A 27590-nucleotide genomic window follows, 5' to 3' on the forward strand; every position below is an offset into this window, starting at 1 on the left:
ATTGGCACATTCACAACCTTCAGAAATTTTTCCAACGCAGGTCACACAGTGGCTCGATGGACAGCACTGTGATCTCACACCTCCCTGCTTGGGGGTGTAATTCTCATGTTCCCCCTATGTTTGTGTAAGGCTCCTCTGTGTGCTCCTGTTTCCACCCACAGCCCTAGCAAAGGGAGATTAGCTGCATTTCAGTCCCTGAATTACCCACAGTGTGTGATTTTGTGTTTGTCCCTTGTTGAGCTATGAGGAACCAGAGGGTCTAAAAAAGTGAAGGAGATTAACTGAGGAGATTTTTTTCATACAAGAAACAAGAATGAATTCCTTCAAATATTAGCACTGACATTTTCAGTCAGAAATGTTGCTCTCTCACTCATTTTGTTTTTCATTTCTAATCCCATCCAATCCACTTTGTAACAGTATAGTAGGTATCAGATAAGATGCAAGGTAATATTGCACATTAGCAAGTTGCAAGCAGATAAGGTGCCTTTGTAAAAAAATTAGGCCAAATAAAAGGACAACAAAACTCCATCACCACTTAATCCCAAATGAGGGCACAGGGGGGACTGGAGCCTGTCACAGGAACAAGGGGCGCAGGCAGGAACCAGCACTCACAGGGCCAACTTAGATTCACCAATTAACCTACTGCACACACTTTTGGACTGTAGGAGAAAACTGGAGCCCCCGGCAGAACCACAAACAAACACAGGGACAGCGCGGGAACCCAGGGATCTAACCCAGGACCTTCTGACTGTGAGGCAGCAGCGCTAAGCACTGTATCACCATGCTGCACAAAGCAAAACAAAAGAAAACATCTACATCATTATTAATGATACAGGCATTTACTCAAAAAAATATACAGTACATAATTAAATGAAAAATTAATTTAAGAACACAAAATTTTCATTGAATATCTTTCGTCTGTTTAACATCATCGATGTGCGTTTCACTAACAGGAATGAGAAGCATTTTTATTCATAATCTCTGTAGCGGAGGTCAGAATACAGAGTGTCATTATTCCCGTCTTTCTTCTGTCTCCTGGGTTTTGGGTTCTTAAGGTTCAGGGCAGCGTAATTCAGTGTGTCCTCGTCATGGCTCTGTGGAGACAAAGATGGCAGAATAGGATGGATAAAATTTGGTTTTACTTATATGCACATATAGCACTTAAAATGCTGATGCCAGGATGGAAATAAGATGGAATTTTTTTTACTGATTTTGAGTTTTTTTTTACATACCTGCTTACGTGACCATTCCACTTTTGATACATCACTGTGTTTATGATCTGTTTAAAACATGCAATAAATTAACATATTATATAATTTCACACAATACAGTAAAATCCAGTTAAAATGGACTTCAAATGACCTGCCGAAACAGTCCTTTATATCCAAAGTCCGTTATATCCAGAGTTGCTGTATAGCCAGAACAGAACTACAGGACACCATTTACTCATGCCACACCCCAGCAGACACACTTGTGGTATAGATTATTATATTGTACATGAAGTAATCCAACTTTACCTAACCAGATGCGTGACAATTAATAATCCCGACTACGTTTCTGCGCTGGATATCACCGGCACGCCACACGCCTTATTGGCGGAGCTGCATGTCTGTTATAGCCGAACAAAACTACAGTTAAAAGCGGCCCTGTGGACCAAATTGTTTGTCTGTTATAAGCAAAATTCCGCTATAGCCGATGTTTTTTCTGCATGTTCTTAAAGGCGCACGACCGGGACCAGCGGACCAGACGATATTGCATTATAAGCGAATCCAGTATAACGGGATTTTACTGTATAACAATTCAGTAGTTGGATAATATTCCGAATTTTGGGGGGAATTTACACTTCTATCAAAAAATCTAAGTAATTATTTCTGTCAGTTTCAGTGTGCATGTTTGGATATGTGTTGTTTGTTTTGATATATTACATATAATAAAATGCTATAAAGGAGTTTTCAAGACAATTCAAGTGTCACGACAAGGAAAGGAACGACTTGTGGGCTGGTGTAAGAAAAAGAGGGGCTTTATTAGGCAAACATGCAACAGGCAGACTAATAAATGTTATTGATATGCAACTTACTGCAACATGTGTTGTATATTTCAGTGTATTTTGCAAAATACTAAAGATATGTAAATAAATTAGGCAGGATTTTAATAATGGATATTGTGTTTCCCACAAGAGTGGTTTAATGCGAAAATTTATGTAGTATTAAACAATTATTTTTCGTTATAAGCATATCAGTCATTTGACCAATATTTTTTTGTCCTTCTGAGAGCATAAAGCCGGGCAGCGTACCTGCGCAGTGTGTACAGGTCATTTTACATCTTATACAAATGAGGGCAATGTTGAGAATAATGCTGCAAGATAAAACTATCAGCAAGCCAGAGTGAAGAGGATCCAGTAGCTTCTGATAGCCTATAACAAAGAAATAGATTTCAGCATAATGATATACAGACACATTTCCCATTTGCTTAAATTACATTAGTTAAAGATAAAATCAATAACAAATTAAAGTAGGTTTCTTGCAAGTAGTCCATTTTTATCACACATTTTTGATATTTAGCATTTTAACATTCATTAATATTTTTAATAATTATTACATTAACATTTCTGTAATTAAATGTAAGTGCACATGCACTTAAATGAAAAATTACATTACATTAAAATAAATAAATTCATGTGCTAATAGCGGAAAAAGCAAAACAGAAGCAGATATACTCCCCACTCTAGGTGTTACCATCTATATCCAGCTGTGTGCCGTTCCCAAACAGCATCTCCCCACACATGGCCACAGCGCAGTAGTAAGTCCCAGCATCAGAGAGGCTGACGTTCCTCTTGGGGAGGCTGTAGACACAGCTCTGTGTAGGAGATCCAGCCTCAGGGCTCTTCTCACATTCATCACTCCTGTTTCCGTGGCTGTAAATGACTCCTGGAAGGGATTCTCCTGATCCATGTCTGAACCAGTAAACACTGTGTTCTCCTGCACAGCTCCCAGTCTCTACTGTACACTGCAGGCTCACAGAGTCTCCTGGCTGCACTGTGTCAGACACAGGCTGCTGTACCACAGTCCTGCTGTTGGAGTCTTTACCTGAAAAGGAAAATGTTCATGATGACAGCCCTTTGAGAGAAACAATGGAAAATACCGTTCATCAAAGTTCATCAAATACAGTTTCCCTCAAAGATTTTTATTGCTGATTTTAGAAAGATTTGGGAAATGTGATGTTCTTGTAGCTGTCCAACAAATCAGTAACTTTTTGGAGAACAGTTGAAATTCTTGTCTCTTTATAATGTATTACTGTTTATTATTATATATTAACAGTAATTAACAATATTACAGTAATTACAGTAACTGCACCTACATAATACCTGTATAATGGATTCATAAAACATTCATAAGCAGCATGAAAGTATACCTTGAATATCCTAACATACATTATCAGGTTTAATATACATTAATAACAATCAAACAATAGTCAGGCATAAACGAGGAACAGGTGAGGCTCATTAGAGCCACACAACAGGGAACACGGGGGAAAAGGCATGTAGGGCTTGATAGTTTGTATGTTTTTATCATTGAAGAGAAAGTGCACATAGCAAAAGGAATTATTTTGTTTCTTGTAGTTGCTCCTATTTATTTTCTTACACATAGAAAAGTAAGTTTTTCTACTCAATCATAATACTACAACAAAAAGCAAAAGATCATGGCAAATGCAATTATTCCAATACACATTATTACATCTAGTCAGCATAAAATCTTCAAAGGTTTCATGATTTCATTTATAATATTCTGTCCTGAAATCTTTTCCTGCTACACTGAAGACTCTCTCAGCATGTGCAGAGGAAGCTGCAGCCAAAGGGTTGGCATCCTCTGATAAACATGGTTGGCTCAGGTAGCAGTGACATTATGTGAAGCTTTCATGACAGGAATAGGGACTAGTTTGACTTTTGAAGCAGTAAATGAGTTTGGGACGTTTCTTAGGTTAGAAACTGCAGTCACTGCAGCCAACACTAACATTTGAGGAGAGACATTCAGCTTTTCCTATGAGCAGATCCACCTTAGTACACAAAATGACAGTTTCATTATTATTTTAGGTGACACTTCAAATGTTGCAATGACATTTTTATAACAACTATAGATAACAATGATAATGTGTTTATGTGTGATTTATTATAGACTGTATAATTAAAAGCTACACCTACAGTACATATATGAACTTATTTGAATCCATTTTCATTCTACTTACTTAAATTCAAATATGAATTGCAATGCCACATCCTGATTTTAAGGGCCATTCTCAAATCAGTTCTAAATGCTGCACATCCCTGATTCTTTTGTTAAATCATATTTTTTTTCCGAGCGAGCATACACTGATTGCTCGAATAATTAACATTAAAAAGTAATTTCCTTTCGTTGATTAAGATTTTTGCACAGTCCTATATTAGCAACTAAAACATTTTTTAAAATTTCTTTTAAAGAGACTGCAATGTGTAACATTAACATCTGTATAAAGAGAAGGTTACGCTTTTGGCTGAAGATTGCTGACAGCAAGCAAGATGTAATAATATAATGCAGTGCATGTTCATGTATAAATGTATCAATGTAACATCAGGAGGGGTCCATCACAGCCCCGCCACCATCTCTTTGCGCTGCTGCCATCAGGAAGGCGCTACAGGACTATTTATGGCGGGAACAGCTTCTCTCCCAGGGCCGTTACCACACTGAGCCAGACACTGACATAACCCCAGGATCCCGCTGTTTCATCAGTACAGTTACTGTGCAGTGTTTTCATAAATAAAGGCACATGTCACTTTATGCTGCAGTCTTCTCTAGGTTTTGTATAGGTATGTATATCATATATTCATGTTTAATAATTATTATATTTAACATTACACTCATAACTAAAATCCACATCACATAAGATGACACTTGCCTCCTATTAATTTGTATTCTGTGTATTTATTTGTACATATTTCAGCTATCTCTGTGCGTAATAACGATAAAAACATTGTAATTCTAATTGCAAAACTTTAAAAAATGTTTTTGTTTACGTTGTTTAGAAAAACATTCGTGGACCAAAGCACGCAATCTACATCAACTATCTTTCTTAATTTTATATTGGCACACAGCTCAACTGTCAGAAATGTTTGTCAGGGGACAATCTTATCAACACTATAAAAAAGCAAATATGAAAATAGTTGGAGTCTCATTTACCTGTGATTATGACAAAGGTTCCATTTCCAAATGCGATTTCATTAAAGAATACAGCAACACAGTAATACACTGCAGAATCTGATGGCTCCGCGTTGGAAATAGTGAGGTTAAAACTCCCCTCTGCATTCTGTAAGGAGTAACGTTCTATGTTTTTATATTCCTTGTAAAATTCAGCAGGTGAGTAGCGAAGTGCTTTCGCCATGAGCTGGGGCTTCTGACCAACAGCTTGCTTAAACCAAACAGCTAAAGGAACATCTTCTGGACGGAAGCATGTCAGGGTCACACTGTCTCCAAGCTGAACCCTCATCAGGAGACTGGGCTGAACAACATCCACAGCCAGTGCAGTGTCTGGAAAAACAGAGAAACACAAATGAATAAAAAACCAAATAAATAAGACAAATATCATAATAGTAATCAGAATAACTATTACGTATGATGAAGATTAAATGGGCAAATACTTATTACACTAATCACATCATACAGGATATATGAAAATATTAAAATCCCCCAAAATTATTATTTAATATTTTAGGACCCTACTAATAAAAATGAGAAGACCAAAGAGTTTGAACATCTTTGTGGTTCCACTTGTTTAGAATAAACTGCTCTGCTGCTAAGTGAGAGATCATGGTCGTGGTCGGGATGAAAGGGCAGGAAACAGAGAGGTACAAGATACATATCAGGCTGATCTGATTGGCTGTTCACAGAGGAATTTAAGTAATAGTGAAAAGTAATTATAACCTGCACTTACATGATATTAATTAATTTACTCCTTGACAGCCAGTTAAAATGATAACAATTACATACCAAATTAGATAAATAGAACAATTAGATAAATAGGAACAGATACAGAGTAATGAAGTTCTTTGTACAGAGTGCTGAGACACTGTGAGAGTATTTGCTAATCATCTCCCTCAGACAAGCTCAGCGCAGTCTCAGTCTCTTGTTATCAATCTGAGACCAGTGTTTCTCAAACCAGTCCTAGTGCATATATCATTACTGTATGTACTGTAAGTTGTTGACAGACCATGTCATTGCGATACAGAAAAGAAAAAACAAGACTGGTTTACAGCACTGCATAGCATAAAGGGAAAAAATAAAAAACTAGAAATGCAAATAGAGGAAACAGCACTAAAACAGAACTATACATTAGGTGCTGTATAGAGAATTACAGTGCAGTCTTTTTACACGCACTGACGTTCCCATCCATCGGCCCACAGAATTTCATCCACATCACAATGGATATCTCCTCTTGCAAAGCAGCACAGAAAGAATCTTTTGTAATGTCTTATCTGCCTCTGCAGGTGTCTGCTGTAATGTCCTCACATGCTGTATCCATGTCAGCCAGCAGGGTCATCTGAGTATATGGCTGGCGATTGTAAGCCTTCCACCTCCATGCTGAGTAGAGCCCCTCAATCGGGTTAAGGAATGGGGAGTTAGGGGTCACTCTATTGTCAGAAACTCAGTGTTGTGCCCTGTCAATACATGCTTGACAAATTAAGGTTCATGAGATGCACCTATGAGCTATAATAGATAACTGGTTGGTCATTGGTAGATTTAACCCTTCAAACATTCCCCTCCACTGATGAAACTCAAGATTCACCAGAACACAGAAAACAGAGTAAAGCACATAGAAACGGAACCTCACCAACTCTCAAATGAAGAAGATTGTGCTGGTAAAAGTGCCCCAGGAACTAAAATAGAGGGAGAAGTAACTAACTAATGGGCAACAGCTGGAAAAAAGTGTAACTAAAAATACAAAACACTGGCAAACTAATGATGAGGACTGAATGGGACTTTCTGGACTGGCTGGGATTCCCAGGCAGGGATTCCCAGGAGGCCGTGGCTAATGTGATGTGGGGTTTCCCGGGAGGGAGGCGTGACATTGGAGAATTCTCCCTGGAATAGTCCCTACAGGTGCAATGCTCATAAAAAGTCTTGGGACACTTACAAAGTTATTGGTTTCATATCAAAAGTCCATTGACAAGTAATGCTTAACATATCTGCACACACATTTTCTTTTTATTAAGTGTCATATTTTGTTTGACTGACTCATTCAGGTGTGTTTTTGCCATTTTGCTATTAATTGGAATTGTAATTACTGGCTCCCAAAGAAATATTGAACACAAGTGTCTGGATTTTATGTTATTGCAAAGGGCGACTGTTACACTATGATGAAGGCATACAAAACGGGTTTTATTACAAAAAACGTAACAGACTAGAAAATAACTGGATAACGGGGGAATCATAAGAAGTGAAGGACACACAGGCAAACAGGAGCAGCAACATTAATGACAGGACTGAGAAGCACATTTATACAAGGCTAACAAGGGAGCAAATGAGAGACACCTGGAATGAGTAGCACAAGAGCAGGAAGGAGAGGTAAGGCAAACATGGAACACGCATTGTTCGTTATGCTACACTAGGGAGGAAACAGGAGGTTCAGGCGGGCAGGGTGTGGCAGGGATCTGTTTCAAAATTTAATCAGTTTTAGTTAGTACAAACCTTTGTAAACGTTGCAAGAGATCCATCAACCTCTTCCTGAGCTATTGTCCTAACAAGAAAAGCATCTGCTGTGGTGGCAGTGTCTGTGGAATACCATGTGCAATACACTTTATGAAGATTTATATGTATGTAAAACAAAATATTTATTGATTCTATGAAACATACAGAAACAATTTTTGGTTTAAATAGTGATTTAACTGAGTAACTAGGCTGAAATTCTAGATAATTGTCATTTTAACAATTAATACTATCATTCACAATTTTTAAGCATGCGGTTGGATAAGAGATGGATGGATGGATGGATGGATGAATATTCAGTTGCATTATAAAACTACAGCTAGCCCCTGTCTTTACCTACATCACTAATATCTCTCTGTCCCTGTCCACTGTCCCACTGTGCTTCAAGAGGACCAATAGGTTATGAGAAAAGCAGTACTTCTTGACAGCTTCTACCATAGTACCAATGAGAGTGTTTTTACAGTCGTACTATGGTATGGTGGACCCACATAACAGGAAGTTAATACATTGTGAAGTCTGTTAAGAACATCATCTGGCCCCCCATTGACCAACTGTACCTTAACTGTCTCAGCAACAAGGTTCAGTCTGTAATCCAGGACTTTGACCACCATCCACAAACTCTTCACCCCTTTACAATTTCTGTTGAAGTTTTTCTTTTTATTGTATAAACCAACGACCCGGAAGTACACCAAAAAAAAACTTTGGACACTAGATGGCAGTATTTCAACACTTCCAACATACATTGTCAAATTACATTTCAACACTCCCACTTAATTTTACAATGGTTCTGACAAAAATTAGAGAAGACGACTATGTTCAACTTTACAAATAAAAAAAAAAAATTTTACTCAAACTAGCAAGCACCTTATTTCTTACCCTTTTACATTGATTGCAGTATTTGTTTTTGTTTTTGAACATAGAGTATTCAGTATTAACGCTAGACTTAAGGTAGCATTAAACAACATAAAGTCCAAGCTTTCTCCTAAAACACTCAAATTTTTGCTTTGCTAGTGGCTTGGTCAAGATATCTTTATTTTAATTTTCATAGTTTAATTGAACTGAACTCTGGTAAGAAGAGGGAAAAATTTACCATTTGTTGTTTGCATTACGTGGGTACATATTTGGACCAAATGTGTTGAAGAGAGGTTATTATGTTTAAGGGTTGATTATTTGACGTCAGAAAGGGTAAATTGCATTTTTTGTTTTAAATGTTGGGTGTTGACGAAATAAAAAACATTTAAGAAGCCAAAATCATCAGGACAGCTCTGCAAAGCGAAGCTAATTAACATATCACAGCATGCTCCACAGGTATTGTAAATAGCCCCTGTGTGTGCTATTGTAAATACTTGTTTTGTATTCCCTATTATCGCATGTGTGTTTGCATATGTCATATGTGAACCCTGTCCAATCCTCGCCTGTCTTTAGCCATTGTGTGAACTACCCACCATCTGTGCCTTACTGTCTGGCATCTGACCTCCCTGTATGCCTGTTGTGTGTGAAGGTGGCAGAGATGTTCACGAGTCATAAAATTAGAGTCCGAGTGAAGTCTGAAGTCTCTGACTTGCAGTCTGATTTAGTGTCCATTGTTAATTAAATTTGTCATTGCTATTTATTAGAAATGTAACCGCTTGTTTTTTTCTATTCATTTTTTCTTTTTCCACACACATACACAAATCTGTACTCATACCTTTGTGGGGATCATCCATTCATTTGTATGGGCAAACCTCTGGGACAGCCAGGTAATGACCGGAGGGTGATGAGGGATCTGTAGGGAGAGAGCAGGGAAGGGGGCAGGAACAGGGACAGGGGGGTTCCGAGGGGTCGATAGGGAAGGAGGCCCCAAGGAGGCTTGTAGGGCAGGAGCCAGAATGGTATGGCAGACATGGATCGTGTGCCACCATCTCCCTCTCCGGGAGATAGAGACACCAGTCGTCCCACTCTTAGGCCGCTGTTGATACTGCAGGCCACCTTGGAACTTGGGGCAAGGGTGGTCCATGTTCTGGATGGGGACTGGGATTGCTGGAGTGGGACTCAGGGCCAGACCTACAGTAAGTGATCCCACTCCAGGTCATCCATCTGGACTTCCTCCTGGACCACCCTCTCGGAGCGGGCAGCAGCTGGGAAGTCGAGCTTGAGGCTGGAGACTAGCAGAGATTTGGGCTGGGCCCAGGGCTGGAGGCTAGGGGAACGTCGGGCTTGGGACTGGAGGCTAGGGGAAAGTCGGGCTTGGGGCTAGATACTAGAGGAGAGTTGTACTCGGGGCTAGAGCTTAGAGGAGAGTCAGGCTTGGGGCTATATACTAGAGGAGAGTCAGGCTTGAGGCTGTCGGCTTAGTTTGTGCCCCTATGAGGCAAGTGAAGCTGACCCGGGGCACTTGTTGGGGAGAACAGCACAACAGGGACCTCTGGCAGTGAGTGGAGCACAACTGGGGGAACCTGTGGGCAGCGAGCAGGGCAGAGCCAGGACGTCCGGAGACGGGTGTAAAGGTACCAAATCCTTCGTTAAGGTGTATGAGTTACATAATGCTGCATCCTCAGTAACACACAATTATTTTTAGTATGTTACCACTAGAGCTGGGCGATGAATCGATTTTATCAATTAATTTGATTTTTTTGTTTAAGACGATGTGCAGAATGAAAATCGGGATTCAAGTCAATTTATTGTAGCTTCAGGTTAATATCACTGAGTAAATGATGCTCACAAAATATTTTATGCTTTTTTTAAAAAAATCGTGAAGTACATTAAATTATAGCAAACCAGATCGCTGTCAAGGCTTCCCGCCCCTTCGGGAACCAGCAGACAGTAGAAAAATGGCAGCACGTATACATGCGTCAAGTGAGGAGCTCGTCTTGAAAACCAGCAGTACGTACGTGTCACCTCCGTCATTTGGAAGTGGCTTGATTTCGCTAAGTCCGACAATGAACAAACTACCGTACACTGTAAAGTTTGTTTCAAGTCGGTGGCTACTAAAGGTAACAGCACAACAAATTTATTTCAGCATCTCCGTCAGAAGCATGGACCAGAATGGCCGGAATGCCTAACTATGCGAGAAGCGCAAGCAAGTGACAGCTTCCAAAAACCCTCTAAAAAGCAAATAACAATAGTGGCGTCTTTTCGCGTTGCGTACCATAAGATAAGAAGGGACCCCGATGGAAATAAATTACAGATGCGGATCATGCGGTTACATTTCATATCCTTAAAGATACGGTGCCCATTTATTTATTTTAAATACGAGGTTGTCCAGATGCTAAACATTCGATCCCAAATATGAGCTCCCAAGCCGAAAGTATTTTACAGAAGTAGCCCTACCCCGTTTATATAGCAGCACACGTGAAAAAACCACAAAGCTGCTGGAGAATGTGCTGTTTTACTGAGCTACCTCAGACCTATGGTCCAGCCGAAACATGCAGCCATACATGAGTTTGACGGTGCATTTTGTAATATGGATCCTTATCAAGAATTTTTTTTGCACTTCTGAACCTGTGTAAACTACTAAGACCAGGGAAAAATACTGTAAAATCAAAAATAAATGTTTGCTGTTCCTGTCACACCCCGATCGTGCCGATCCTCCTGTGCCACGCCCCCCTCGTAATCCTCATGTGGATTCCAAGTGTTTATCAGGTGTTTCGAGGTGTCTTCGTTAGTTCGGTGTATTTAATTACACTTCAGAGTTTGTTTCCCGAGGTCTGTCATTGTAGTGTCAGTCTGTATCTGTTTGACTTCCCCTTTATTAAACCTTGTATTTTTCCTGATTCCAGATGTTCTGCTCTTTTGCCTGCGCTTTGCGCACTGTGCAACGTGACAGTTCCTAAATCATGCTTACATTGTTAGAATGAAAACAAAACTTATTTGTATAATGTCTGTTTTTCATATATATCAATAAATTTAGAAAAAAATCTAAATCGGAATCGGAAATTGGGTCCAAGTAAAAACAAATGGAGATTTTAGTTTTAGGCAATATCACCCAGCCCTAGTTACCACTTTACAGTTCATGAGCCTGTGAGTATATACAAACTGCCAGGTGGCTGAACCTATCCAAGGCTGCACAGGGCGCAAGGCTGGGCTCCACACCGGTGGGGGTGCCAGTGTGTCACAGGGCGCATATGTACACACAGTCACTGACATAAGAGTGACTACCTACTCAGCCACTGTGCTGCCCCACAATAAACACAAAAAGTAGGAACATAATTCCCATTACTGTTTATTTAACAAAACCGCTTACTCTACAGCAGGGCTATTCAAATCACAGTCCTCAAGGGCCGAGCACTGCTGCTTTTCCAGCTTTCCTTCACCTGAGAGCCAGTTGTGAAGCCTCTGGCCAATTAGAGCCAGAATTTATTAAGCTAACTACCTGGGAGACTTGAAAACAAGGCCTAGATTTGGAATCAAGGGCCAGATTTGAATAGGGGGGGGGGGCTCTACAGTCTGTTTTCAAACATGCAATTCAAAAGTGACATATAGGTGTAAGTTATTTTCATTTGTTTGTCTGCTGAGTGCTTCTCTGCAGTGCTGCATATGTTTCCACTGGTTAGACGCAGCACAGGAAGACTGACCCACTAACTGCACTGTGCTGGGCTCACTTTTGCAAAGAGTAAAAACCACAAAGAGAACAATACCTGCTTCATGTAAGACCCTGTTTCCTGTCAACCTTACCCAGATCATGCTTTGAAGTAGCCTTAGATATCCAAACAAGCTACCATTTTCATTGACACAGTAGACATTTGACTGGAGCACATGTGTACTACATATAACAATCCCTGTACATTGAATATAGAATGTATAGCTTTCACAACAGAGGACACCTTATGGTTCCAATTGTGACAATTAGCACCTATCTCCAGTAGGGCATCTTGCTCTCCCAGGATCATTTATTTTCCCTTTCCTGACCAGAGGAGGAGGCTATGTCCACGTACATCACTGACCCTCCCTCCTGTGTGTGAAGGGCCCAGTTTTGCAGTGGATCCCAGAGGCTGAGGTACTGTAGCATTCGCTGTCTAAAGAACATGTTCTGTTCTGCACCCGTTCTCCAGCAGCCGGACCCAGATCTCCCCTTTGTGGTCGAGGTGAATGATTCCGTAGTGAGCGTGGGAGCTGTCCTACCTCAGTGGCAAAAGGACTCGGGGAAACTTAACCTTTGTGCCTTCTATTCGAAAAAGCTGCCCCCCGCTGACTGTAATTACAATGTGGGGAATGAGGAACTGCTGGCTGTTATGTTGGCATTAGATAAATGGCGCCACTAGCTAGAGAAAACCAAATATCCCTTTCTGGTGTTAACTGGCCACCAAAATCTAGAGTATACACAAACTGCCAAATGGCTGAACATGCATTAAGCCCACTGCTTGCTATTTTCACTCAGTTTGACTCTTAAAGTGTCCTACCTCCCAGTGTCGAGGAACATCAACAGGACAGACACCCTGTCCAGACAGGTCAACCCCTATTCTCCCTCCTACCTGTTTTCTGGAGCCAGTGACCTGGATGAGTCCCTGAGGGAGGCCAGTCAGCGAAAGCCCCCTCCTGTGGAATGTGCAGCAGATAAAGTATATGTCCCACTGGCCTTCATTCAATGGGTGCCAGTTGATTCCCCTTTCTAAACTTCTGTCTGATGGGGAACTGGCTGATCTGCTGTTCACCTGGGTATTTTGGTATTTAGGGGATCCCACAGGATATCATTTCTGACTAGGGACCCCAGGTCACCTCTTGTGTGTTCCGAGTCTTCTGTTCCCGCCTGAATGTGTCTTTGAGTTTCTCTTCTAGTTACCATCTGCAGTCCAATGGAATGATGGAGCAGACAAACCAGGAAGTGACCATGATGCTCAAGTTGTTGTGTCAGTTCCGTTGTGTGGATTGGGCCCAGTACCTTCCTTGGGCTGGAACTCCCACAGGAATTGAGTTACTCAGCTGACACCCTTCCAATGTGTTCTGGGGTATCAGCTGCCCTTGTTTCCCTGGGATTCTCCTCCTAGCGGGGTCCTTGTAGTTGAGGAGTGATATCGGAGTAGTAAGGGGTTCTGGGTACTAGCCTACTGACAGCTGCGAGCACATGCACTCTGACAAAAACAGCAGCCAGATCGCCGACGACGACCAGCGGGTCTGGCTGTCCACCAAGAAACTTAGGTTGCCTACCTGTCATAAATTGGCCCTGCACATCATAGGAATGGTTGACATGGTGTGACGAGTTGGCTCCTTTGTCCTATTGCATGCAGGTACCCAGTACTTACCTAATCTCTGCTACCTTTCTCAATTCACCCATCAAGCCCATCTGCTATGGTCCCATGCATCATCCAATGGATGCCGTTGTCCTCTCTGCCACCTGTGCTTCCTCATGGTGAGATGGTATATGCTGCCCAGTGTCCCCTAAACTCCACATGATAATGCAGCCAACTCCAGAATCACATGGATTGTGAGAGCTATGGTCCAGAAGAACGCTCCTGGGTCCTAGCTACAGATGTCCTCGACCCATCCTTGATTGTGACTTTAACATCGTGATCACCCTTCCAGGCCACTGCCACGTCCCTAATACTGGGTGTTCTTGTGCCCTAGACAAGATTCTGCTTATCAGATTACAAATGTTTGGGGGATGGACAGACCTGATCTGGGCAGCAACTTTTGTCACTTTATGACCTCTGAAAACCCTGCCGACATCCTCCTCTCTGTAAGCAGGCACTTGCTGATGGGGATGGATTTGTGCAAACTGTATAGCCGTGGCCAAAAGTTTTGAGAATGACACAAATATTAATCTGCTGCCTCCATTTTTATGATGCCAATTTGCATATACTCCAGAATGCTATGAAAAGTTATCAGATGAATTGCAATTACCATGAAAGTGAACTTAATCCCAAAAAACCTGTTTCCACTGCATTCCACTGATTCTCTCATTAAGCCAGGTGAGAGTTTTGACAAGGACAAGGCTGGAGATCACTATGTCATGCCAATTGAGTTAGAATAGATTGATTGATTGATTGATTGATTGATTGATTGATTGATTTCCTTTATTGCTGTTGCAATTCACCATGTAACTAGTCACAAGTACCAGCGAAAAGCAGGCCATCAACCCGACCATACATACACAAACATTTTAGGGGGTAGACAGGTCAGGAGGACTATAGGAAAACTCAGAGAAACAAGATTACGTAAGGAGAGTGGAGGTGAATAAAAAAAAAAACAGCCCCCAGACTGTACTCCAGTAGGGAGTACAATATAGGAACAGAAAAAAACACCTCAGCAATAAGCACATAGTCACCACATCTCACAACACTAAAGTCGACACTTGCAACAGGGGAGGGGAATGGGGAGGTGGAGGTAGTCCAGCATAGACAAACAGCCGTCCGGTCCTGCAGCCAAACGGCGCTGTACATAGACCCACTCGTTCACGCTGGGGGTATGAAGCGGCGAAGGCGTGGGATGGGGGTAGGGTGTCCTTGTGGTTGGGGGAGAGGAATGCAAGAGAGTCTCACTGCCTTGTTCTTCAGGGGGAGTTGTTGAGCTCAGCAGCGGCCTTGGCCAAAGCCCGTGCTGATTAGGGGGGAGCCAAAAGCAGATAGAATGGGGTTGTTTGGGTATTCAGGCGACAAATTGTAATTTCGCAGCTCCTCTAATGTCCGTGCTGGTCTCCGCCATCCAAAATCCTTTGCAGAGCCGTGAGCCTCTCCGTGATGTTATCAAATCTGCGGTCATTAGACACAGTGATGTTATCCAGTTTGCGATCTAAAGCCATAGTCTGGGCGCCCACAGCTCTGCCAAGGCCGTCAATCATCCCGGCCAGCCTAGTGGGGCTTTGAGCGGCTGTCACCGTTTTCTTCAATTTCCGATAAGTCAGGGCAATGCCTAATCCAATCAGCATCAGACCTGTAATCATGATTCCGAATAGGTAAATATCTTCGATGTCCTCCACGGAAAGAGCTGCCAGACACACGACCCACCACTTCTCCCATCCGTCCATCATGTAGCCAGCTGCGTATGTTCCTGCAGGACAGTCAGGTTCCCCTGAACCTGGGCTTCTCGTCGAGAAGATGGTGTCAATTGCGTTGAGAGACCAGTTGATCAAATCCATAATTTCCTTAGTTTTGAAGAGCAGGGCTGAGAGAGTCTCTGAAGTATAGACAGTAAGACAGCAGAGAGGATGCTTTAAAAGGAGGGTGGTGCTTGAAATCATTGTTCTTTCTCAGTTAACCATGGTTACCTGCAAGCATGGTTCGAATTATGGAGAGTACTGTATCCCCCGATAAAGACCCAGAACCCCCCAAAAGAGACAAAAATAGCAGTTTTGGGGGGGGGGGGGGGGGTCTTAACATTTTTCTTTTGTTGTAAAAAAAAAAGATAACCTCACCATGTAGGAAAATTTTATGTAAAACGATTTCAGACACCCCTAATGTGGACCGTACCATTATAACCACCTCGGCGTTAGAACAGCCAGTCGGTTGCGTCATTCATTCTCATTGAGTGACCTGTTCATTGTGTTCGTCTGTCATGGTGCAGTTTGTTGTGCATTGATAAATGTAAGTAGCCAGCAGAAGTCTAGCCTGTTGAAAATATGTTATTTTACAACCTTAATTTATTCGTTTAAGTGATTCATCGACTAATGCAAGCTGACATCATAAGTTGAATTTCTTACCATTGTCCTTCTGAGACCGGTGTTCTGTCGAGTTGAGCTACTTTGTCGAGGAAAGCTATCGTAGTGCTAATCGATAGCCTTAACCATAGCTTACCTCGACAAAGTAGCTCAACTCAACAGGACACCGGTACAGTCAACGTTAGTTACGTTAACTAGCAAGATAAGCTAAGTTCTCTATTTAAACCAGGCTTATTTGGTGAGGTAAAATCGATCATGGTCATTTTCCAAGGAGATGAACTCTCTATGTTTTCATTCTCATTTTATCATGAATAAATTGTGCCTTTCTGAAATTAATTCGCCACTTAGCCTGTGTGGTTCGTTATTAGGCTAATGTTAACACATAAGAAGGTCTAACATTATGCTCTGAAAAAAACATTACTATAAGTGAAACCTATAGGGGCAACATAAAAAAAAAACTAGCTAGCAAATAATAAGCTCTATTATTTGAATTTTAGTTAATATTACTCAGTGATATTAACCTGAAGCTAAAATACATTGACGTGAATCCCGATTTTCATTCTGCACATCGTCTTAAACAAAAAATTCAAATTAATTGATAAAATCGATTCATCGCCCAGCTCTAGTGGTAACATACTAAAAATAATTGTGTGTTACTGAGGATGCAGCATTATGTAGCTCATACACCTTAACGAAGGATTTGGTACCATTACACCTATCTCTGGACGTCCTGGCTCTGCCCTGCTCGCTGCCCACAGGTTCCCCCAGTTGTGCTCCACTCACTGCCAGAGGTCCCTGCTGTGCTGTTCTCCCCAACAGGTGGCCCGGGCAAGCTTCACTTGCCTCACAGGGGCACAAACTAAGCCGACAGCCTCAAGCCTGACTCTCCCCTAGCTTTCAGCCCTGAGCCCAACTCTCCCCTAGCCTCCAGCCCCAAGCCTGACTCTCCCCTAGCCTCCAGCCCTGGGCCCAGCCCAAATCTCTGCTAGTCTCCAGCCTCAAGCTTGACTTCCCAGCTGCTGCCCGCTCCGAGAGGGTGGTCCAGGAGGAAGTCCAGATGGATGACCTGGAGTGGGATCACTTAGGTCTGGCCCTGAGCCCCACTCCAGGGACCCCAGTCCACATCCAGAACATGGACCACCCTTGTCCCAAGTTCCAAGGTGGCCTGCAGTATCAACAGGGGCCTAAGAGAGGGACGACTGGTGTCTCTATCTCCCAGAGAGGGAGATGGTGGGACACGATCCATGTCTGCCATACCAGTTCTGGCTCCTGCCCTACAAGCCCCCTTGGAGCCTCCTTCCCTATCGGCCCCTCGGAACCCCCCTGTCCCTGTTCCTGCCAGACTTCAGACTTGACTTGGACTCTAATTTTATGACTCGTGAACATCTCTGCCACCTTCACGCACAACAGGCATACAGGGAGGTCAGATGCCAGACAGTAAGGCACAGATGGTGGGTAGTTCACACAATGGCTAAAGACACGCGAAGATTGGACAGGGTTCACATATGACATATGCAAACACACACGCGATAATAGGGAAAACAAAACAAGTATTTACAATAGCACACACAGGGGCTATTTACAATACCTGTGGAGCATGCTGTGATATGTTAATTAGCTTCACTTTGCAGAGCTGTCCTGATGATTTTGGCTTCTTAAATGTTTTTTATTTCGTCAACACCCAACATTTAAAACAAAAAATCAAATCATCAAATAATCAACCTTTGAACATAATAACCTCTCTTCAACACATTTGGTCCAAATATGTACCCACGTAATGCAAACAACAAATGGTAAATATTTCCCTCTTCTTACCAGAGTTCAGTTCAATTAAACTATGAAAATTAAAATAAATATATCTTGACCAAGCCACTAGCAAAGCAAAAATTTGAGTATTTTAGGAGAAAGCTTGGACTTTGTGTTGTTTAATGCTACCTTAAGTCTAGCGTTAATACTGAATACTCTATATTCAAAAACAAAAACAAATACTGCAAGCAATGTAAAATGGTAAGAAATAAGGTGCTTGCTAGTTTGAGTAAAATCTTTTTTTTTATTATTTGTAAAGTTGCACATAGTTGTCTTCTCTAATTTTTGTCTTAGAACCATTGTAAAATTAAGTGGGAGTGCTGAAATGTAATTTGACAATGTATGTTGGAAGTGTTGAAATACTGCCATCTAGTGTCCAAAGTTTTTTTTTTGGTGTACTTCCGGTTAGGATTAGGTTTATACAATAAAAAAGAAAAACTTCAACAGAAATTGTAAAGGGTTGAAGAGTTTGTGGATGGTGGTCAAAGTCCTGGATTATAGACTGAACCTTGTTGCTGAGGCAGGTAAGGTACAGTTTGTCAATGGAGGGCAGTTCAGTCCAAATGATGTTCTTAATAGACTTCACAATGTATTAACTTCCTGTTATGTGGGTCCACCATACCATAGTACGACTGTAAGAACACTCTCATTGGTACTATGGTAGAAGCTGTCAGGAAGTATTGCTTTTCTCATACCCTATTGGCAGTGCTTGAAGTGGGCCGGAACGCAGCGGAACGCAGTTCCGGAGCTTCTGTATTTTCGTCTTTTGGGTTCCGCCACTTTTTTCTGTGATCCGGTACTTACTGAAACTGATCCGACGCAGCGACAGTGGCCCGAGAATAGATAATATCACAAGACCGATAAAAGACTACATTACCCACGAGCCACGACAGTGCCCTATCATATGCATCCACTGAGTCCCAACCAATCGCATCAGCTTTAGCCCTAGTCTATTGTTAGGCCTACAAGTATCACACTGGTCTGGTTCATGTTGTTTTAATGGTTTTTCAGTATTCCATTTGTGAATTAGAAAAAAGTAGCCTATGCCTATAGGTTATTGCTTGGAAGAATGATTACATTAAAATAGTTTTTGAACCAACACATCCTAAAGACTTCATTTTTTTTTCACCGCACAAATGTCAAATGTCGGAAAATTAGAGTTCCTGCACTTATTTTTTCCCACTTCAAGCACTGCCTATTGGTCCTCTTGAAGCACAGTGGGACAGTGGACAGGGACAGAGAGATATTAGTGATGTAGGTAAAGACAGGGGCTAGCTGTAGTTGCATAATGCAACTGAATATCCATCTCTTATCCAACCGCATGCTTAAAAATTGTGAATGATAGTATTAATTGTTAAAATTACAATTATCTAGAATTTCAGCCAAGTTACTCGGTTAAATCACTATTTAAACCAAAAATTGTTTCTATATTTTTCATAGAATCAATAAATATTTTGTTTTACATACATATAAATCTTCATAAAGTGTATTGCACATGGTATTCCACAGACACTGCCACCACAGCAGATGCTTTTATTGTTAGGACAATAGCTCAGGAAGTGGTTGATGGATCTCTTGCAACGTTTACAAAGGTTTGTACTAACTAAAACTGATTAAATTTTGAAACAGATCCCTGCCACACCCTGCCCGCCTGAACCTACTGTTTCCTCCCTAGTGTAGCATAACGAACAATGCGTGTTCCATGTTTGCCTTACCTCTCCTTCCTGCTCTTGTGCTACTCACTCCAGGTGTCTCTCATTTGCTCCCTTGTTGGCCTTGTATGAATGTGATTCTCAGTCCTGTCATTAATGTTGCTGATTCTGTTTGCCTGTGTGTTCTTCACTTCTTATGATTCCCCCGTTATCCAGTTATTTTCTAGTCTGTTACGTTTTTTGTAATAAAACCCATTTTGTTTGCCTTCATCATAGTGTAACAGTCGCCCTTTGCAATAACATAAAATCCTGTGCTGCTTTGCAAGAGGAGATATCCATTGTGATGTGGATGAAATTCTGTGGGCCGATGGATGGGAACGTCAGTACGTGTAATAAGACTGCACTGTAATTCTCTATACAGCACCTAATGTATAGTTCTGTTTCAGTGCTGTTTCCTCTATTTGCATTTCTAGTTTTTTGTTTTTTCCCTTTATGCTATGCAGTGCTGTAAACCAGTCTTGTTTTTTCTTTTCTGTATCGCAATGACATGGTCTGTCAACAACTTACAGTACATACAGTAATGATATATGCACTAGGACTGGTTTGAGAAACACTGGTCACAGATTGATAACAAGAGACTGAGACTGTGCTGAGCTTGTCTGGGGGAGATGATTAGCAAATACTCTCACAGTGTCTCAGCACTCTGTACAAAGAACTTCATTACTCTGTATCTGTTCCTATTTATCTAATTGTTCTATTTATCTAATTTGGTATGTAATTGTTATCATTTTAACTGGCTGTCAAGGAGTAAATTAATTAATATCATGTAAGTGCAGGTTAGAATGCCTTTTCACTATTACTTAAATTCCCGTTTGAACAGCCAATCATATCAGCCTGATGTGTATCTTGTACCTCTCTGTTTCCTGCCCTTTCATCCCGACCACGACCATGATCTCTCACTTAGCAGCAGAGCAGTTTATTCTAAACAAGTGGAACCACAAAGATGTTCAGACTCTTTGGTCTTCTCATTTTCATTAGTAGGATCCTAAAATATTAAATAATAATTTTGGGGGATTTTAATATTTTCATATATCCTGTATGATGTAATTAGTATAATAAATATTTGCCCATTTAACCTTCATCATATGTAATAGTTATTCTGATTACTTTTATGATATTTGTCTTATTTATTTCTTTGTTTGTTTGATTATTTATTCATTTGTGTTTCTCTGTTTTTCCAGACACTGCACTGGCTGTGGATGTTGTTCAGCCCAGTCTCCTGATGAGGGTTCAGCTTGGAGACAGTGTGACCCTGACATGCTTCCGTCCAGAAGATGTTTCTTTTGCTGTTTGGTTTAAGCAAACTGTTGGTCAGAAGCCCCAGCTCATGGCGAAAGCACTTCGCTACATACCTGGTGAATTTTACAAGGAATATAAAAACATAAAACGTTACTCCTTACAGATTGCAGAGGAGAGGTTTAACCTCACTATTTCCAACGTGGAGCCGTCAGATTCTGCAGTGTATTACTGTGTTGCTGTATTCTATGATGAAATCGTATTTGGAAATGGAACCTTTGTCATAATCACAGGTAAATGAGTCTCCAACTATTTTCATATTAAAGTGTCAATAAGATTGTCCCCTGACAAACATTTTTGACAGTTGAGCTGTGTGCCAATGTAAAATTAACAAAGATGGTTGATGTAGATTGTAGATTAATGTTTTTCTAAACAATATTAAACAAAATTTTTTTTAAAACATTTTGCTGTTGGAATGACAATGTTTTTAGTGTTATTATGTGAAGTGGAGTTAGTTAGTTTGGTTATGTGTATAAAGTTAAATACAATAATTATGACACATAAATATATGCTATCCATACCGATACAAAATCAACAGAAGCCTGTGGCATAAACTGACACATGCCTTCATTTATGAAAACACTGCACAGTAACTGTACTGATGAAACAGCGGGATCCTGGGGTTATGTCAGTGCCTGGCAAAAGAAAATTATGCTTAAAGCTATTTAACTGAGCAGTTAGTGTATACTCACTCAGAAAAAAATTCTTTAACATAAGAATCAGGGATGTGCACCATTCAGAAATGAATTGAGAATGGCCCTTAATTTCAGTTCATTTTGTTAATCTCAATTAAATTTGAATTGTGGTTGAAAACAGGATGTGGCATTGCAATTTATATTTGAATTTAATGAAGTAGAATGAAAAAGGATTTGGATTCAAATAAGTTCATATATGTACTGTAGGTGTAGCTTTTAACTATACAGTCTATTATTTAAATATGAATTACATATAAACACATTAACACTTTTATGTATCATTGTTATAAAAATGTCATCTTATTCTGAATGAAAAAATGCAACATTTGAAGTGTCACCTAAAATAATAATTGAACTGTCATTTTGTGTACCATGGTGGAAAAGCTGAGTGTCTCTCCTCAAACGTTAGTGTTGGCTGCAGTGACTGCAGTTTCTAACCTAAGAAACATCCCAAACTCTTTTACTGCGTCAAAAGTCAAACTAGTCCCTATTCCTGTCATGAAAGCTTCACATAATGTCAGTGTTACCTGAGCCAACCATGTTTATCAGAGGATGCCAACCCTTTGGCTGCAGCTTCCTCTGCACATGCTGAGAGAGTCGTCAGTGTAGCAGGAAAAGATTTCAGGACAGAATATTGCAAATTAAATAATAAATCCTTTGCAAATATTATGCTGAATAAATAAAATATTAATGAAATATTAGACATGTTTATTGGGATAAACCATGACATTTTGCTTTTTGCTGTAGTGCTGTGGTTGAACAGAAAAACTTACTTTTCTATGCATAAGAAAATAAATAGGAGCAACTACATGAAACTAAGTAATTCCTTTTGCTATGTATACTTTTTATTTAATGTTAAAAAAGTGACAAACTATTAATCAGCAAACAGTAACAAGTAAAGATAATACATTTGGCTCTTGAGTCAAACCATGCAGGTACTACAGCAGAATCCTCAAAAATACTAATACACATCAACAGCTAAATATGCAAAAACAATAAATACCTTCCCGTGAAAAAGGGGCAACTTATACCAAATGGAAATTGATAGAATCATGAAAAGGATTAAATTATTCTTCTTCCAATTCATGAATGGAATGAGGCACAGTTCATAATTTCTGAATATTGCACAATCCTGATAAGAATATATACTAATAAAGGGTAATACATTAAAAAGACAAGAATAATTTTTTTTCTCCAAGAAATTGGTGATTTTTTGGATGACTACAGGAACACCACTTTGGGTGCCAAACCTTTCCAAAATCAATAAAAATAATATTTGAGGATCTGTATTTTCCAGTTTTTCTCTCAAAGGGCTGTCATGAACATTTTGCCTTTTAGGTAAAAACTCCAACAGCAGGACTGTGGTACAGCAGCCTGTGTCTGACACAGTGCAGCCAGGAGACTCTGTGAGCCTGCAGTGTACAATAGAGACTGGGAGCTGTGCAGGAGAACACAGTGTTTACTGGTTCAGACATGGATCAGGAGAATCCCTTCCAGGAGTCATTTACAACCACAGAAACAGGAGTGATGAGTGTAAGAAGAGCCCTGAGGCTGGATCTCCTACACAGAGCTGTGTCTACAGCCTCCCCAAGAGGAACCTCAGCCTCTCTGATGCTGGGACTTACTACTGCGCTGTGGCCATGTGTGGGGAGATGCTGTTTGGGAACGGCACACAGCTGGATATAGATGGTAAGCATTAAAAAGAGTCGATGAAATCATTTAAAAATCCAAATGGAAAAAAATCCAGCAGTCAGAAATGAGAGTGTAAATCCATTATTATTGTTGCAGTGTGACATCATCTCAGTTTTATCATGCCAGTTACATTAGACGTTTTTTTTCTCCAGGATTCAATTGTTCTTCAGAGATGATGGTGCTTATCTGTCTCTCCATTATAAGAGCTGGAATTCTCCTCTGTGCTCTGCTGATATTCACCCTCTGCTATGGCGCAGTCAAGGTATCCTAGCCAATGTGTACTTTACAAATTCCTTTGGCGGAATTTTTAATGAGCTTAAGCTGTTACCGTAGAAGCTGATACCTTGCAAAACACAATCTTCACATTTTATTTTAAATGAATTTAAAATACATTTTAATCAATATGTTCAGTCTGAAAAAAATATTTGCATGATTTCTACAATCTGCCATTTAACTAATTCTGTCATGTAGCAATAGAGTGGAGTCTGTGATGTTTTATCTGTTAATTTATCACTTATTACTTAGCAACAATGATACTTTTTGCATATAGGCTGTTCAGGAATGCCTTTTCCATTGGTTTTTAAGCCTGACAGTTCACTCGAAACATGTTAAATGAAAAAAGTGGGTCAAAACATACTTTTATAATTATGTTTTTCCATTACTTAATGCAATATATACTGTGCAACTTGTCCATTTAAAGTTATACATTTATCAATGTTAGGGAATGAATTGTAAATAATAATCTATTATATTTTGTGTATGTTAATGAAATTCAGCTTAATTTCGGAAGTGTGGGTAAACTTGTAGAAATCATTCATTGCTTTGGATAATTGTGTGCAAAATTATATAGTTCAAAGACAAAAAGGTTTTACAATCTGTAAGCTTATGGTTATATTTTTGGAAGCAGCTACTCACACTTTTGTGTTTAGAGGGATGGTATTACAACAATATGAACTTTTGCTGTTTTAAGGTACAATTATTCTATTTCCTTTTAGCTATTCACAGGATCTGCATTTGTCATATTTTATGCTTAAACTAGTGTAGAAGAGGGTATATTCATGTAAACTGTTAAGTTGCATGTATGTGCTGTTATACGACTCAAATCATGTGTATACGTTCCTTATTTTGACATATATGCATGTATGCAAATAAAGATTTATTTTCCCAGGTAAAGGAGACTGATTATCTGTGAGTGTAATTTCTTTCCTCCATTAATTATAATAAATTTACTGGTTGTGTCAGGCAGCGTTAATTTTGGCAAGATTTTTTAATTTAGTTTTAGTCTTTGTCACTTACTGAAACTGAACTGTAATTTAATTAAAGTCACATTTTAGTCTTTTGTTTTTGTTTTGTGTTAGTTAACATTTAGTCAGTGGACCTCAGGCTTAATTTTCCCTGATAGGTTAATGATACTTAAATTGATTTTGCTGAAGGATATTTCTCCTTGAGAAGCAAGCAGACTTTATACATAAGCACACCCTATGATGCTTAGTTATCTAGGCTGAGAATGTGTTACTGACTTACCTTACTTTCATATATAAAAATGAATGTTTCTTAGTAAAAGTGCAATACATATTTCCTTCACAGGTCATATTTTTTTCTGCAAACATCAACAACACACACTTATTCTTTTCCCTGTTTCATTTTTGTTCTTAGGGAATTAAAACATCCATCATATTTAACTGTACGGCCATTTTATACTGTAATAATTTTGTTATTAGGGCATCAAAATACCTGTCAAATACCAATTTAACTGTGTGCAAAACTTGACTTCACAATTTACAATAACCCTTCTTCAAAAAGTACATAATACAGTAAAACTGCTGAAACAGCACAAACAGGACATTAGTGTGTCATTTAGGACTAAGCATTAAGATTCTGTGTGTTATGTGTCAGGTTATTTATCTCGGTTAAGTTTCAGGAAGGTACTTCTCTCCAGGATGACCTTTGCACACACGTGTGTATGTGTGTATCCCTGAACACTAAGAACAGTTCCTAAACAAACTGAAGTTTTAACATCTTTTTAAATTCCTCCCTCAGTTTTCGCCTCACCCCATGTCTTGCGCTCTCCTTGGCTGTGGCTCGTCGCCGCACCTTTCACACCTACAGGATTTGGAGTCGCTGGCAGGTCCAGATATTTAGCCCGCTAGATATATGACGTGCATCTGCGATGCATCGGTGACTTCATCGGTTCCGTTGAATTTCAAAAACATCTTTGTAACAAAGGAGAAGGAGGGAATGGAAATGCTAATGAAGGAAGCTGACAGTGTGGACTTAACACAAGTGGACTTAACACAAGCACATACTGTACAGTCATGCTGAAGAACAAGCAGGTCCCAAAAAGCGAAAAACATACTTGGGCAACCTCCTTTTAAGCATTAAAATGAGAGAAGAGGGTCAGGTGTGGCAGGGAGGAATGGGAGCGACGCTGGGGGGAGACCAAATGAAAGAGACACCTGATGAAAAACTTTCCCATGAAGTACAGACACAAGGGCGTGGCAGAGATTGCTGCCAGTGAAAACCCACTTTCCAGCTGGCAAATGCAGAATCACATTTCCCCATTATCACAAAGGCCAAACACCACCTGTATCTGTGCTGTCAGTTGAAAAACTTTGTTTTAAATGTAATTTGGTTCCATTTTTATTACCATTGCCTGGCATGACAGTGCTTCATTTTCAATAAATTTAATCTGTTTCTGATTAATTTCTTTGTAACATTAAGTTATATTTAATATTGTTTACATTTGAGAATGCAAAAGAATTTTATTTGATTAAGGGTTGTTTCCTTTGAGTATTTTGCCTCTATTTTAACTGTTTCATATGTGTAGGTTATGCGTCATTTCCTGTATACCGGTGGGAGAGTGATAAGTTGGTATGAGCGGCTCTGGAGTTTTGAACTGTGCAAGAGTTTAATAGTGACCATCTAAGCAAGGATTTTCAGAGCAGACCTTCCCTCTTAGCTCACAAGCAGGCAAAAGTGGTTTGTTATACCTTCAGTTTTAAATTTTGTCAATTCATTTACATTAAAAATAATTTCAGTAGCACAGGAAATCTGGCTGCTAACTACCTAACTCACATCTGTAATCAGATGTATTCCTTCTATTTTTTTTTACTTGCTGTTTTGCGTCCCTTAATCAAACGTCACATTAGGCCATCGCCTGTGTCGCCTATATGCAGGGCCAGCCCTGCCCTCCACTCTGTGTGTCTGGAGTTAGAATCTGAAAGGTATTAAATAAACAAGGAATTTGTCTTGATGGGTGAGTCTCCGGTGTGACATGCAACATGCAAGACAATTCAAGGCAATGAATAAGTATGTACAAATGAATGTTTACACTGTTACCACTAGACTGTCTACCTGCAGTTTCCTAAGTAGACATGCTGTCTCCTGTTTGTCAGGAGGTCTGTTATCCACCAGCAGATGGAGTCTGGCACAGCAAGCTGGGAGAGTTTAACCTGCAGCAAATCAGGAACAATGGCATTGAAGGCAGGGCTAAGGGCCACAAACAGACCTCCGGTGCTGGTGTGTGGCCTGTTGGGATGCCGGAATATACCATGTCATATCACTCCATACCCAAACTGCACGGGGTTCAGCAGTCTGTGATTGTGCTCAGATAGACTAGGACCAGATGTTCAGACACATTCATGACCACAGCGGTCAGGTCAACTAGCCTGTAGTCATTAAGTCCTGGGGAATGGATGCCCTGGCAGATTCAGGGGTCTCTGCACTTTATAAGGGGCCCTGAATACAAAAAATACATAAATCATGGGGACCCACAACCCCCGCCCCCAACTTCGCAGAGGCATTGTGTCAGGGGGCCCAGAAATTCAAGCTAGGCCCCTCCCATGAACTTCGTGTTTTGGGGACTGGGATGGTGATGGACAATTTAAAGCAAGAGGGAACAGAGCAGATGTCCAGCAATCTATTAAAGATGCCAGTGAAGGCTGGTGCACGTTGTTCACTGCACTGCTACATGGTGGATGGACAGACCTGATCTGGGCCAGCAGCTCTTGTCACCTTCTGTCCTCTGAAAACCCTGCTGACTTCCTCCTCTCTGTAAGCAGGTGCAGGCTGGTGGAGTGCAAAGTGT

General features: G+C 40.4%; 2 protein-coding genes and 1 long non-coding RNA gene across 3 annotated transcripts; 1 reads left to right on the plus strand and 2 right to left on the minus strand.

The window, feature by feature from the left end:
- Positions 1–922: 922 nt before the first annotated feature.
- On the minus strand, positions 923–2354 carry LOC140593142 (uncharacterized). The gene is made up of 3 exons (XR_011993408.1): positions 2294–2354; positions 1233–1279; positions 923–1094 (listed from the first exon to the last, which is right to left on the minus strand). It is a non-coding gene; the product is annotated as an uncharacterized lncRNA (long non-coding RNA).
- Positions 2355–2724: 370 nt separating this feature from the next.
- On the minus strand, positions 2725–10619 carry LOC140593232 (uncharacterized). The gene is made up of 6 exons (XM_072717180.1): positions 10604–10619; positions 10099–10168; positions 9781–9942; positions 9458–9498; positions 5211–5558; positions 2725–3086 (listed from the first exon to the last, which is right to left on the minus strand). The coding sequence occupies exons 1-6, from the start codon at positions 10617–10619 to the stop codon at positions 2725–2727; spliced, it is 999 nt and encodes a 332-aa protein (XP_072573281.1).
- Positions 10620–13773: 3154 nt separating this feature from the next.
- Positions 13774–23783, plus strand: LOC140593233 (uncharacterized). Its single transcript, XM_072717181.1, has 6 exons — positions 13774–13821; positions 13937–14058; positions 17257–17462; positions 21092–21349; positions 23150–23500; positions 23656–23783. The coding sequence occupies exons 1-6, from the start codon at positions 13774–13776 to the stop codon at positions 23772–23774; spliced, it is 1104 nt and encodes a 367-aa protein (XP_072573282.1). The 3' UTR covers positions 23775–23783.
- Positions 23784–27590: the final 3807 nt, after the last annotated feature.

This window comes from Paramormyrops kingsleyae, chromosome 10 (genome assembly GCF_048594095.1).
Source record: "Paramormyrops kingsleyae isolate MSU_618 chromosome 10, PKINGS_0.4, whole genome shotgun sequence".
NCBI lineage: Eukaryota > Metazoa > Chordata > Actinopteri > Osteoglossiformes > Mormyridae > Paramormyrops > Paramormyrops kingsleyae.

Coding starts and splice junctions, on each gene's coding strand:
- LOC140593232 (XM_072717180.1), bottom strand. Junction 5,559..9,457: donor ATTACCTGGCTGTCCCAGAG/GTTTGCCCATAC, acceptor CTGTTTTTCCAG/ACACTGCACTGGCTGTGGAT. Junction 3,087..5,210: donor AACCTTTGTCATAATCACAG/GTAAATGAGACT, acceptor TTTCCTTTTCAG/GTAAAGACTCCAACAGCAGG.
- LOC140593233 (XM_072717181.1), top strand. CDS start 13,774: ATGCACTCTGACAAAAACAGCAGCCAGATCGCCGACGACGACCAGCGG. Junction 17,463..21,091: donor CCCTTGTCCCAAGTTCCAAG/GTGGCCTGCAGT, acceptor GCTTCCGTCCAG/AAGATGTTTCTTTTGCTGTT. Junction 23,501..23,655: donor CACACAGCTGGATATAGATG/GTAAGCATTAAA, acceptor TTTTTTCTCCAG/GATTCAATTGTTCTTCAGAG.